Source organism: Podarcis melisellensis (genome assembly GCF_964234715.1).
Source record: "Podarcis melisellensis genome assembly, chromosome: 1".
NCBI lineage: Eukaryota > Metazoa > Chordata > Lepidosauria > Squamata > Lacertidae > Podarcis > Podarcis melisellensis.
This window is the reverse complement of record NC_138528.1, coordinates 4,456,669-4,471,453: the sequence shown is the minus strand read 5'-3', so window position 1 is coordinate 4,471,453 and position 14,785 is coordinate 4,456,669. Positions and strand designations below refer to the sequence as shown.

The 14,785-nt window shown below is 47.2% G+C and overlaps 1 protein-coding gene across 1 annotated transcript in view; it reads right to left on the bottom strand.

The window, feature by feature from the left end:
- Positions 1-14,785, bottom strand: part of NID2 (nidogen 2) — a 73,739-nt gene that overhangs the window by 10,774 nt on the left and 48,180 nt on the right. The window contains exons 11-15 of the mRNA XM_081909108.1: positions 10,331-10,474; positions 6,664-6,783; positions 4,264-4,494; positions 2,431-2,652; positions 1,123-1,292 (exon numbers count right to left, since the gene is read on the bottom strand). Of these exons, the coding sequence (XP_081765234.1) occupies positions 1,123-1,292; positions 2,431-2,652; positions 4,264-4,494; positions 6,664-6,783; positions 10,331-10,474 (887 nt within the window). The remainder of the gene's footprint in view (positions 1-1,122; positions 1,293-2,430; positions 2,653-4,263; positions 4,495-6,663; positions 6,784-10,330; positions 10,475-14,785) is intronic.

Sequence of the window (14,785 nt, the reverse complement as noted above, 5' to 3'; positions counted from 1 at the left end):
CCGTTTGAGATGGGAGGAATAGTCTCTGAGAGGGGAGCTTCAGAGCAGTACTTTAAGGCACAGGAGAGTTTGAGGAAGGAAGGGGAAATAGATCCCAGACCTTTTCCCATGGTGGGACCAGAACCCAATTTTGAACGCTGTGCGTCAGTGAGACAACTTTGACTGTGAAATCTGTCTGTCTCTATTTTCTTCATTTTAACAGCTTTCAAGAGCATGTACTCAAAAAGGGTTTAAGTTGTGAAACATATTGGGGGGTGTTGCAGGAATTTATGTATAGGTTGGGGGGGTTGCCCCTCAATAATAATAATAATAATAATAATAATAATAATAATAATAATAATAATAATAATAATTTATTTATACCCCGCCCATCTGGCTGGGCCTCCCCAACCACTTTGGGTGGCTTCCATAAAAACCAAAAATACAGTAAAATATCACACATTAAAAACTTCCCTGAACAGGGCTGCCTTAAGATGTCTTCTGAATGTCAGGTAGTTGTTTATCGCTTTGACATCTGATGGGAGGGCGTTCCACAGGGCAGGCGCCACCACCAAGAAGGCCCTCTGCCTGGTTCCCTGTAGCTTTGCTTCTCGCAATGAGGGAACCGCCAGAAGGCCCTCGGAGCTGGACCTCAGCGTCCGGGCAGAATGATGGGGGTGGAGACGCTCCTTCAGGTATACTGGACTGAGGCCGTTTAGGGCTTTAAAGGTCAGCACCAACACTTTGAATTGTGCTCGGAAACATACTGGGAGCCAATGTAGGTCTTTCAAGACCGGTGTTATATGGTCTCGGCAGATATCATGCACATGCAGCCTCATCAAAACACCTCATCACAGTTTCTTCCTATCTATTCATAGGGCCTTTGCTGCACGATACCCAATGTATCGAGGAAACCACCAGAAGGCAGATCTGCACTCGGCCAGGGAGTTCACTGACCACAGCATCCGAGATCCTTTCCACCTCCAGAGAAGTGGGCGGCAGGTTGGGGAATCCTGCATTGCTGCGCACAGGTTCGGGGTTAGCCTGCCCCTGCTCCCCACATGTGGTCTTTTGACATGGGAAGAGCCACCCATTCCTCCTTTGCCCCCCACCCCACCCTCGACCCCAGGAAAAATACTTTACATGCAGGGAGAGCAGGGTCTTCGCTGCCTCCTTATGAAGCCTGGTGCCGTTCAGAGGCAGGTAGCCAATTTGCTGGCCCTGGGCGTACAGCAGGAACGTCCCAGCCGAGGGCGGACTGACGTCGGGGCGCGGAGAGGGACGGACGGTCGGAGGGGCAACGCTGGGCAGGCCTGTGGGAGAATCAAAGAGTTGGAAGGGACCCTGAATATCATCTAGTCAACCCCCTGCAATGTAGGAATACGTAGCTGTCCCATACGGGGATCAAACCTGCAACCTTGGCGCTATCAGCACCGCGCTCTAACCAACTGAGCCACCCAGGTGGAGAGGCAAAAGGTGTGACATGGCTCAGAGATGGTACCCCAAGGACTGTGTGTGTTCTTACTGCCTACCCAACGAGATTGCTTGATGGGGCTTCCCTGCACAGCCCCCGCCCCTTTCTTCCGATTCAGGGTGGGGGGCGCAAGAGGGTCTTTTCTATACCAGTCTTACCTGCCACTTTCCCCACCCTCTTATCTGCTTTTAAAAATTAGCATCGGTTATACCCTCTGGAACTCCCCGCCTCTTGACTTGGCGGTTTTCCGCAATCAAGAGGGATATAAAATTGGTGTGTAAGTAAGTACCGTATTTTTCCATGTACAGTGGTACCTCGGGTTAAGTTCTTAATTTGTTCCGGAGGTCCATTCTTAACCTGAAACTGTTCTTAACCTGAAGCACCACTTTAGCTAATGGGGCTTCCTCCTGCTGCCTCGCCGCCGGAGCACGATTTCTGTTCTCATCCTGAAGCAAAGTTATTAACCCAAGGTACTATTTCTGGGTTAGCGGAGTCTGTAACCTGAAGTGTATGTAACCTGAAGCGTCTGTAACCCCAGGTACCATTGTATAAGACTAGGTTTTTCCCCTACAAAATTATCTCAAAAATTAGGGGGCATCTTATACAGTGGTACCTCGGGTTACAGACGCTTCAGATTACAGACTCCGCTAACCCAGAAATATTACCTCGGGTTAAGAACTTTGCTTCCGTATGAGAACAGAAAACGCGTGCTAGCAGCGGGAGGCCCCATTAGCTAAAGTGGTGCTTCAGGTTAAGTACAGTTTCAGGTTAAGAACGGACCTCCGGAATGAATTAAGTATGTAATGAGAGGTACCACTGTACAAGGTACCACTGTACCTTGGCTCCACCATGCCCATTCCCGTGTTTTCTGCCCCGGAGCCCCTATCCGTCCCCAAACAGCCATGCTACCTGTGTTCTGCCAAACCGCCTCCCCTGAAGGCTTTGCAGAGAATTGCTTCTGATGCCATTGCACTTACATGCAGGGGGGACTCCAGGCTCCGACCTCGTCCCTTGGACCTCGCGCCCATGCTCGTCCACACACCAGCAGTAGCCGCTGTTCCCGTGGCATTGCAAGGGGGTGAATTCGCCCAGGGCGTCGCACTGGGGCACGTACTGGTCGCCCCTTGGGCTGCCCCCGTAGTGCTCTAGAAGACTCTGCCTCCAGCGTTCGCACATGGTCTGCGGCCTCTGGGTGGGCTCTGAAGGACAAACGAAAAACCCAAGAGGGTGTAAATCAGTGTTTCTCAAACTTGGGTCCCTGGCTGTTGTTGGACTACAACTCCCATCATCGCTAGCTAGCAGGATGAGTGGTCAGGGATGATGGGAGTTGTAGTCCTACAACAGTTGGAGACCCAAGTTTGAGAGGCGCTAGTTTTAAGTGTGGACACGTGACCCACACCAAGGTCAGAAAACCTGTAAAGAAAGAGAAATACCGGAACATCAGGTTTTCCCAAAACCCAGATTCTACCCCCATCGCCACTGAAGTTTTGCATCCAAATTCAGCAGATCTTAAACCTGGTAGCACCGTAAACTTAGCAGATATTACAGAATCAGGACCCAGCGGTCATTCCTCCTCTGGTGAATACCTACTTTTGTGTTTCTATATTGCAAATCGCCCTGGGATGCCGGGATGAAGGGCAGTCTAGAAATTTAACATGTCAATTATTATTATTATTATTATTAATAATAATAATAATAATAATAATAATAATAATAATAATAATAATGTCCTCTGCCCTGCCCACATTTAACTTGGTGGTGTTTCAACCAGGTGTCTCCAAGCTCAAACTGTGCAAGTTAAATGCTGATGGACAGCTTTCGAAAGCATTGGAGATGCTCACATGCCTTTAGGCAAGTTCCTAGACCATGGATAGGCAAACTAAGGCCCAGGGGTCGGATCCAGCCCAATCACCTTCTGTTTTTGTTTGTTTTCCATATATATATATATATATATGAGAAGAAGAGGAGGAGGAGTTTGGATTTGATATCCCGCTTTATCACTACCCAAAGGAGTCTCAAAGCGGCTCACATTCTCCTTTCCCTTCCTCCCCCACAACAAACACTCTGTGAGGTGAGTGGGGCTGAGAGACTTCAAAGAAGTGTGACTGGCCCAAGCAGCTGCATGTGGAGGAGCGGAGACGCAAACCCGGTTCACCAGATTACAAGTCTATCGCTCTTAACCACTACACTACACTGGCTCTCAATATACACATACACACACACACACACATATATATGTTTTGGACTTCCATCAACCACATCTGAAGATTTTTCAATCTTTATCACTTAATATACATTTCTTAATTTCCCTATTACTTTTAATTGTCCTTAACCAACAGCCCAATCGCCTTCTCAATCGGGCTAATGGACGGTCCGGCAATCAGCGTGTTTTTCAGTGGCGTAGCGTGGGGGGTGCAGGGGGGGCTGGCCGCACCGGGCGCAACATCTGGGGGTTAGGGTTAGGGGGCGCAAATCCACGGGTTAGGGGGCACAAATCCACGGGTTAGGGGGCGCAAATTACTTGCCTTGCCCCGGGTGCTGACAACCCACGCTACGCCACTGGTGTTTTTACATGAGTAGAATTTGTTCTTTTATTTAAAATGCACCTCTGGGTTATTTGTGGGGCATAGGAATTCGGTCTTCTTTTTTTCCAAAATATAGTCCGGCCCCTCCACAAGGGCTGAGGGACAGTGGACCGGCCCCCTGCTGAAAAAGTTTGCTGACCCCTGTCCTAGACCCCCAGAGCAACAGCACCCAGCCTTGTTTTCCCCAGATTTTTTAGCATAGCAAAGGACAGACGAGGCACTAACCTGGAGCCCTGCAAGTTGGCCGGGAAGTCGACGGCGGCACCCGGCTGCCAGGAATCTCCTTGCCATCTGTGTCCACGCACCAGCAATACCCGGTGCTACTGTGGCATTGCAGTGGCCTGTAGTTCCCCTGGTCATCACACTCGGGTATGTGGGGAGCCCCAGGGAAGGAAGCGCCTCGCTGGCTGGCGTACAGCCGCTCGTGTTCACAGCGGGTCATCCTCTGCACACCCCCTACCGGCCGGGAGAAAGAATAATAGAATTGTAGAGTCGGAAGGGACCCACAAGGGTCATCTAGTCCAGCTCTCTGCAATGCAGGAATCTCAGCTAAAGCATCCAGGACAGATGGCCGCCCAACCTCTGCTGAAAAGCCTGGTGTCTTAGGCTTCCTCTTAATGTCTCCAAGATATCTAAAATATTGGGGTACAATCCCACTAGAGTTGGCATATAGTGTGATAAGCTGATATATCACAAAAAGTGTTGAGGGTTTTGTGTTTTTTTGACAGAGTTTTGCCCAAAGGTGTTGAGCTTTTTTGGCAAAATCGCAAAAAATATATATAAAGTTTTGGAGCTATTTTTAAGGTAAATTGTCAGGAGACTGCCGACATGGCTTGCCGTATATCCAGATTTCACCAGGCATTTTTTAGCAATTTCCACCCGGACGCTGCTTCCGACTGCTGTATTCCAGATACCGTATTTTTCGCTCCATAAGACGCACCTGACCATAAGATGCACCTAGTTTTTAGAGGGGGGATACAAGCAAAAAATAATACTCTTTAAAGGGAGCGCTGAGCAGGGCCTGTATGCATCCCACGCTGTGCTCAGCGCTCCCTTTCACGAGCCGCTTGGAGTCAGTGACAGGATGCCCTTCTCCCTCCTCGGGGAAAAGCCCCCAAGAGCCGCACACATGCTCCACGCGGCTCTTTAAAGGGAACGCTGAGCAGAGCCTCCCGCCTGCATTCGCTCCATAAGACGCACACACATTTCCCCTTACTTTTTAGGAGGGAAAAGGTGTGTCTTACGGAGCGAAAAATACAATATGTCTGGGAAATTCCAGACTTTTGGCACCCCTAGTATTTCAGACAACCTCTCTCCATGTCTAAAGTCCACATGGGTTTGTGCAGGCAAGCCCTGCTCCTGTGTGCAACCTCGCACCCTGCCGTCAACATCCGTGGAGGTGAAAAGGAGTTAGGACTGTATCGCTAGTGAACTTCATGGCATGATGTGGATTTGAACCCAGGCCTTCGACACCATGGTCCAACGTCCTACGGCTAGCTACCCTGATGGGGCTATGTCTCTGCGGACATGAGGCCATTCTGTTGGGAGGCAGCAATCCTTCTGAAAAAACAGGAGGGGAGAGGGCTCTTGAGTTCGAATCCTGCTTGTGGGTTTCCCCCACAGGCATCTGATTGGCCGCTGTAGGGAACTAGGCAGAGGGCCTTCTCGGTAGTGGCGCCCTCCCTGTGGAACGCCCTCCCATCAGATGTCAAGGAAATAAACAACTACAGTGGTACCTTGGTTCTCAAACGCCTTGGTACTCATACAACTTGGAACCCAAACACTGCACACCTGGAAGTAATTGTTCCAGTTTGCGAACATTTTTCGGAAGCCGAACGTGCTCTGCTTTGAGTGTTATGCTGAGCTCTGTCTGTTTTTGCTATGTATTTTGTGTTTTTGTTTTTGCAGCTCTATTTGTTTTGTTTTTGTGACTACGTGGAACCCAGTTCAGCTACTGATTGACTGATGGATTGATTGTGTGACTGCAGTACAGTTTATTGCTTTCATTTTATGGATCCATGGTCTCATTAGATAGTAAAAGTCATGTTAAATTGCTGTTTTAGGGGTTGTTTTTAAAAGTCCGGAACGGATGAATCCATTTTGCATTACTTTCTATGGGAAGGTGCGCCTTGGTTTTGGAATGCTTTGGTTTTGGAACAGACTTCCGGAATGGATTAAGTTTGAGAACCAAGGTATCACTGTATCTGACTTTTAGAAAACATCTGAAGGCAACCCTGTTTAGGGAAGTTTTTAATGTTTGATGTTTTATAGTGTTTTCTGTTGGGAAACCCAGCCAGATGAGCGGGGTATAAATAGATAAATTATTACTATAAATTATTATTATTATTACAACAACAGGCTGCTGGACTGAATGGGCCACTGCCTAATCCAGCAAGCTCTTCTTACCTTTTTATGTTATTTTTGGACCAGGCTAGAAATTGAGGCCTTAACCCTTTCTGACTTCCTAATTTATCCCATGTGCATTGTAGCTCTCAGTCTGGAAACCTGCCTCGGCCATGACCTCAGGACCTCCAGCCAAGCTCCCCACCGGAGGGGCGCTGGGTGGGTGGGCAGCTGAAACGTCACGATTGAGCAGAGCCAGTTTTCCAGCCCCTGAGGCCGTACCTGGAGAGCAGCGGAAGCCGTCGCCTTCGTAGCCAGCAAAACAGCGGCAGGAGAAGGAGCCGGGCGAATTGTAGCAATCGGCTGCCTGGTGGCACCTTCTCTCCGCACATTCGTCCACATCTGTGGAGGAGGAAGAAAAGACTGGGAGTATACAGGGAATAAATAGCCTGAGAAGCAGTTTGGACACAGGGATGTCCCAAGACGTATTGGGGTCCAAGGGAGCAAAATAACAATTTTCTGTCTAACTACTGTTGTCTATGCTCTGGAAACCTCAAGGTTAGATTACTGCAATGCGTTCCATGTAGGGCTGCCTCTGTAGACGGTCTGGAAACTTCAGCTGGTGCAGAATTCAGCGGCCAGGCTGCTCACCGGAGCAAGACGGTTTGAGCATTATTGCACCGATCCTGGTCCGACTGCACTGGCTATCAGTTAGTTTCCAGGCCCAATTCAAAGTGCTGGTTTTGGGTTTTGGACCCCAATACCTCAAGGACCACCTCTTTCCATATGAACCTACCCAGACCCTAAGAGCATCTTCCCAGGCCTAAGTTTGTGTGCCTCCTCCTCTAGAGGTCCAGAGGGTGGCAACACGAGAACGGGGCCTTCGCTGCAGTGGCTCCCCATCTGTGGAATGCTCTCCCCAGGGAAGTTTGCCTGGTGCCTTCATTACATACCTTTAGGTGCCAGGCAAAAACGTTCCCTTTCTTGGTTGACCTGATCAACATCCCATATCCTTCAAAATGTGGCTCTATTGGGTTGTCTTTGTCCATGGAATTTTCTTGGCAGGGATACTGGAGTGGCTTGCCGGTTCCTCCTCCAGGTGGATCACATTTCGTCAAAACTCTCCACTAAGACCTGTCCATCTTGGGTGGCCCTGCACGGCATGGCTCATAGCTTCTCTGAGTTATTCAAGCCCCTCACCACAGCAAGGCAGTGATCCATGAGGGGATCATAAAGAAGGCTGATCGCCGAAGAATGGATGCTTCTGAATTCTGGTGCTGGAGGAGACTCTTGTGAGTCCCATGGACTGCAAGAAGATCAAACCTCTCCATTCTTAAGGAAATCAGCCCTGAGTGCTCACTGGAAGGACAGATCCTGAAGCTGAGGCTCCAAGACTTTGGCCACTTCATGAGAAGAGAAGACTCTCTGGAAAAGACCCTGATGTTGGGAAAGATGGAGGGCGCAAGGAGAAGGGGACAACAGAGGACAAGATGGTGGGACAGTGTTCTCGAAGCTACCAGCATGAGTTTGACCCAACAGTGGGAGGCAGTGGAAGACAGGAGTGCCTGGCGTGCTCAGGTTCAGGGGGTCACGAAGAGTCGGACACGACTAAACAACAACAACATTATTGGGTTAGTGCTTTGGGGGGGTATTATTGGGTTAGTCAGTATATAAATTTTATATACTGTGATCTTTTTATGTGAATTGCCCTGAGACCTCCAGGTATAGGGCAGTATATAAATTCAAGAAATAATAATAATAAATAATATGCTCTACCGACTGAGCTATTTGCCTCCAGATTTCAGAATTGCCCCTGAATTCACAGAGTCCTTTCGCTCCCCACTTGCCAGGAATAGCCAAACTGTACTTCTCAGTTTCTCAGCCTGTGAAATGGGGGAAGAGGGCGTTTCGATTGAGCCCTACAAAAATGCCATGCAAACGAACACGGCCGCTAGTCTGATATGCTAGAGAAGAGGCAGAGCTTAAAAATCGGAAAGTCTCCAGCGCAACTTTCTCCCTCCTTTGGCCTGAATTCAGAGGACCTGAGATCACATGCTTGAGGGCAGAAATGACTGACAGAATCCGAGACCAGGGAAGAGAGACAGCGGAAGAAGATTGGAAGAAATTTAAGGACTATCTTAGGAAACATTGCAAAATTAATGAATGCTAGAATGACGTTGGTTTAGAAATTATGTGGTTTCCAGCAGTAATGGTTTAAGTAAATAGAAAAGAAAGGTTAAAAACTAAATGGAAAATAAGGGAGAGGATTTGCTGAATTAATAATTAGAAATTGGAATACAGAAAGGGGAGGTATGAGGAAGTCGGGGAAGTAGGGTATAAGAAAATAAGCGAATGAAATTATACTTGTTTTTTGTTTGTGTTTGTTTGTATTGTTATTTTGTATTGTTTTTATAAAAAAAATTTGAAACTTTAATAAATATCTATTAAAAAAAGAGAGAGAGATCACATGCTTGAGAAGGCAGGTGTTCCTCTCCTGGGAGTTTGGCGTCAGTAGCAAAGGCGAAAGAAAATTATCTTGAGCCCCTAAAATCTCCAGAGCCGAAAAGCCACTAAGCCCTGCTCTGACATGGCTCTGCGACAAATGCTCTCTTGTTCCAAAAGTGGTAAAGAGGAGAAACTGGCTCAAAGTTTTAAACGTCAAGTCCGAGAAGCAATAATGGACTTTTAAACTAATATAGAGGCATCACCTTGCCAACAAAGGTCCATCTAGTTCAAGCTATCGTTTTCCCAGTAGTGATGTAGGGAAGTGAGAGCTGGACCATAAAGAAGGCTGATCGCCGAAGAATGGATGCTTTTGAATTCTGGTGCTGGAGGAGACTCTTGAGAGTCCCACGGACTGCAAGAAGATCAAACCTCCCCATTCTGAAGGAAACCAGCCCTGAGTGCTCCCTGGAAGGACAGATCGTGAAGCTGAGGCTCCAAGACTGTGGCCACCTCATGAGAAGAGAAGACTCCCTGGAAAAGACCCTGATGCTAGGAAAGATGGAGGGCACAAGGAGAAGGGGACGCCGGAGGCCGAGATGGTGGGACAGTGTTCTCGAAGCTACGAACATGAGTTTGACCAAACTGCAGGAGGCAGTGGAAGACAGGAGTGCCTGGCGTGCTCTGGTCCAGGGAGTCACGAAGAGTCGGACACGACTAAACGACTAAACAACAACAACAATTTAGAAGGTAATAAGTGATGCTGAGTTAGAGTAGGGAGAGAGAGAGAGATGAACGAGGCATCAGTTTTAAAGCACATCCCGTTCAGATTGATAGGAAAAGGAACAGGTTTTTAGACCATTTTCACACACACATCACAAGAGGAAAAAAACGCAGGACGTACTTTTCGCAAACTCCGTGGCCATGAACTGTTAGGGCTCTGCCTTCAGTTTAATCACCTGGGAGTTTCTATCTCCAAATAAATATATAAATAAGCAAAACCTCAATGTGTCATTTTCCTGGCAAATTCTTGAAGGATGGGAATTGTCATCGATTTTACAAATCTGAGATACTTTGCAAGAACATGTTTAAACGGAATTGTGTTGAAATCATCAATTTCCTAATCATTCGAGGTCGTAATTCTAATCTCAAGTGTGATTGCTGTTCCAGTTCTGCGCCATCTGTACCATTTTATTTTGTTTATTTGTTCATTTCGTTTGTTTGCACACTCCTGTGTCACAGTGAGTATATCAAAGCGGTTTTTAGCAATAAAACCATAAAACCATAAAGAAAGAAAAACGGACATCCATTAACCAATGTGGGAGGATGCAACCCTAATTAGCTGCATAGGCCTGGGGGGAAAGAAAAGTTTTCAGCAGGTTCTTAAAGCGTCGGCTGAATCTCTAGTGGGGGGGAGTTCCAGAGGACCTGACCGATTTCCTGCTGGTCTCGGAATCACCGAGGAAGGACAAGGCAAAGCCCAAGGCAAACCTCTTCTTCCACTTACCTGTGCAGTTGTGCCCATTGCCCGTGTAACCAGTGAGGCACACACAGCTGAACGAACCCCCTCCGTGGTAGACACATCGCGCCTGGTCGGGTGGGGCGCAGGTGTGAGTGCCATCTGTGCAGGGATCGGATGGTGGGGCAACGGCTGGAAAGGAATGAAAGCGGGAGTCAGCTATTATTGTGCAATCAAGATTCTTGCCGCTGTTGTCACATACCTAAATAATGTCCATTTTTATTTTGGTAGCTCTTGATTTGAGATACCTAACGAAAAGTTGTCAGGTGTTTAACAAAATGCATTTTAAACATTTTTTTCAATTCATTGTATATCATTTCCCAATATTTTTTAATGCATTTGCATTCCCACCACATATGATAAAATGTTCCTTCCTTTTCCTTACATCTCCAACATATGTTATTTTCTTTCCTAAACATCTTTGCCATTTTCACTGGTGTGATATACCATCTATACATTATTTTCATGTAATTCTCTCTTAATAGTATGCAATCTGTAAATTTTATATCAACTTTCCATAATTTTTCCCAACTTTCAAATTGGATGTTGTATCCCACATCCTCATCCCATTTAATCATAACTGATTTAACCTCTTCCTCTTTGGTATCCTGTCACGGCTAAAATGGCCGCTGTTTCTTTAATGCGAATAAAGCTGGGTCAGCATGACTCAGCGGTCTGCACCAAGTTGTATATATAAGTGAGAAATGTTAGTTTGTTGCTGAGGCTGGTGTTTGGGTTGGTTGGTGCTGGTGTGTGGAGTTATTCAGTCGTGTTTTGCACAAAGACTTTTAAGAATAAAACTCTGCAAGGATATTCTCGTGGACTCTTTTTGTGCCGACAAGGGTCCGAGGACCAGGCTGAAGAGGCAAAGGGAGGTCAGAACCTTTTCCTCCTTTTTTTTGCTTTTTACAAACACTGACAGGTTATGGGCCCAGTGTTTCTGAGCATGTGCAGAGTGCAAAACAACTGACAGCATCTCAGCAGGGAGCTGGTGAGTCCTGGTGGTGTATGGAGCCGGTGGCTGTGCGTTGGAGCAGTTGGTGGCAAGCTGTAACTGTCTGCAGCGACGCTGGAGAAGCTAGGATCTGAGGACCAGAAAAGCACTCAGCGTCGGCTACTGGAACAGTTTGAACTGCTAGAGGACCACAGTAGGCGACTCACAGAGCAGCTACACCAGTTGCAGAGCCAGGCGGGACCTGAGGGTCAACAGAGGCATCAGCTAGAAGCCGGTGAGTGCCAGCCAGGACCATCTAGTGGGACTCTAAAGAGAGAGTCTGGAGAGTTTGCTGGAGGCCCCACAGAAGGGGCTCAGCAAGCACCAGCAGAGATGGCAGATTTCCAGTCTTCCCAAGTTGTAAATATTGGGGGAGGCATCCCTTTTGAACTTCTCTCAGAAAGCAACTGGCTGAGTTGGTCAATTAAAATGCAGCAGTTGTTAAGGAGAGATGGACTATGGGACTGTGTTGAAACTGAGGTTTTGAGGACTGACTCTGCTGAGAAAAAACGGCTAGATGAAAGGGCTCGTGCCCAAATTATGCTGTGTTTGAGCAACTCTCAGTTATTGCATGTAGCAAATGCCAGCACAGCGTTTGAGTGCTGGAATTTATTAAGGGCAATGCACGTCAGAGAAACTGCTGGAACTATAATTTCTCTGACCAGAAGGCTGTTCAGGACTGTTATGAAAGAAGGTGAGAGTTTGGCAACTCATCTTCAAACGCTGAAATCTCTGTTTCTTCAACTACAGCAGAGAGGTGAGCGTTATGATGAGACTGACCAAACCTACATTATTCTTTCAAGTTTGCCTGAAAGCTGGTTGCCCGTGATTAACAGCATGGAGAGTATGCGTCCCCGAGATCTGACCCTTGAGTATGTGGTTGGAAGATTGACCGAAGAAGCAGAAAGAAGGTCAGATAAACAAGCTGAACTCCAAGAGCGGAGGAGTTACAGTCAAGGGGGCCAGCAGCAGAATCTGCCAATGGAGCAACGCCAAGGTTTGGACTTGGCCATGGCAGTGAGGAGATGCTATAGATGCAACCAACCCGGGCATCTCCAACGTCAATGCAGGGCAAGACTTCCAGGAGACGACGTGGAGCAGAGACAGCAATCAACGCAGAAACGTAAGCAGAAGGGGTTCTCTTCAGAGAAGAAGAACACGCGTTCTGCTCAGTTTGTTTCTGCATTTTCTCGAGAGGAGAGGAAGATACCTCGAGGAATATGGTTGCTGGACTCTGGGAGCAGCAGGATTATCTGCAACAGTCGGGAGGACTTTAAGACCCTGGGGAAGCCAGCTGATGGAAAAGACTCAATTTATCTTGCTGATGGTCGTAGAAGCAAGATTGATGGCCAGGGAACATGTTTCCTGCAGTGCTTGAACACTACTCTACCAGAGACTCTGTTTGTCAGCAGTTTGGACTATTGTTTGCTGTCTGTAAGCTGTTTGATTAATGCAGGGTATAGTGTTAACTTCACACGGGATGGCTGTCTGATAAAGAATGGAACTCAGGTATGTGGCCATGCAAAGTTGGAAAATGGGTTATATGTAATGCAGGACAAGCCTGTTAAAGCAGCCCAGGTGGTTCAGGATAATTTGCCAGTTCATAAGGGGTGTGTACATGAACTGCACAGAAAACTAGGTCACGCCAATTTCCGTGTGCTTTCAGAGATGCAAAAGGTGTGCAAGAACCTAAAAGTAAACAGCTGTAACTGTTTCCTAGATTGCAATGTATGTAAAATGGCCAAATCTAAGAGGAAGCCTGTGGCTTCTAAAAGTGACAGAGTATCTAAAGAGGTTTTAGAACTTGTCCATTGTGACGTGATAGGCCCTTTTCCACAGAAGACTGAAGGAGGCGCCAGATATGCTTTTCTGGTAATTGATGATAAATCACGTTTTAGTTGGTTGTTTTTGTTAAAGCAGAAATCTGAGTGTTTCCCCACATTCAGAGAATGGGTTGCCCAAGCTGAAAAGCTCTTCGCTCGCCCTGTTGTGCAGTTGCAAACAGATAGGGGTGGAGAATTTCTGAACAAACAATTTAGGACATGGTTGCGACGTAAGGGGATCACTCATCGTTTGACTAACCCTTATAGCCCTGCTGAAAATGGTCTGTGTGAAAGACGTGGGGCTGTAATACAGTCAGTAAAGGACTGCCTGCTAGTGGATGCAGGATTGGGTCACAACCATAGGCTGTGGGGCGAGGCTTTTCTGACAGCGAACTTTTTGATTAATAGAACCTGGTCTAGCTCTATAAAAGATATTCCTTATCGTGTGTTGTTTGGGAAAGAACCAGAGTGGACAATGCTCCATAACTGGGGTGCTTGGGCACATGTAAACATCCCCAAAGCCCAGTGCCAGAAAGGGGGTGCTAGAGCGCAGAGACTGCGGTTTGTGGGATATCAGTCCTATGGCAAAGGGTGGCGTTTCAATTTACGCCCAGGACTTACGTGCAGACTTCGCTGACCAGGACAGATGGACTGTGATCCATGCCAACCCAGATTGCCTACTGCCCCTGCAAGTAAGAGAAGAGGCTTCTTCTCAGCCATTGGCAACGCAGGAGCAGGAGGAGGAGGAGGCACAGATTTCCCCAAAAGATGTGGCAAAAGATAATACTTCTCTAGAGGAAGAGGAAGAAGAGCCAGAGATAAGGGGGGAAGAAGAAGTAATAGTGCCTAGGCGCTCCCAGCGTTCAAACAAGGGTGTACCTCCTCAGTGTTTGACCCTAGGAGGAGTGAGAGTATGCAATGTGAGTTGTGTGGAACCACAAAGTTATAATGAAGTCTTAGACTTACCCCCTGGGGAACGTGCTTTGTGGGAACAAGCTATGAAAGAAGAAATGGACTCTTTTAAACGTAACAAAGTGTTTGAGGTCATAATGCCGCCACCTGGTGGCAGAGTGGTGTCATGCAAGTGGGTTTACAAAAGGAAAACCCTTGCATCTGGGGAACCACGTTTTCGAGCCAGATTAGTAGCCAGAGGGTTCACTCAGATTAAAGGGGAGAGTTATGATGAAGTGTTTTCTCCCACTGTAAAGAGTGAAACTTTTCGCTTAATGCTTTCCATTGCTGCTGTAAGACAACTAGCAGTGCACCATTTTGATGTTGATGCTGCATATCTGCATGCAAATTTAGACCATGAAGTATTAATGAGACAACCCCCTGGGTTTGAAGAGGAGAATGGTGCAGTCTGGCGTTTGAGAAAGGCTGTTTATGGTCTCAAACAAAGTGGAAGGTGTTGGAACCAGTGTTTAAATGAAGCCCTTGTAAAACTTGGTTTTAAAAGGAGTGTGGCTGATCCATGCCTGTACACCAAGGGATCAGGCAACAAATATCTAATGCTCTTAGTCTTTGTTGATGATTTGCTTGTGGCAGGGAGTTCCACAGATGAGATCCAGAAGCTCACAAGTCAACTGGAAAAGAGGTTTAAGCTTAAAGCCTTGGGGCCTGTAAGCA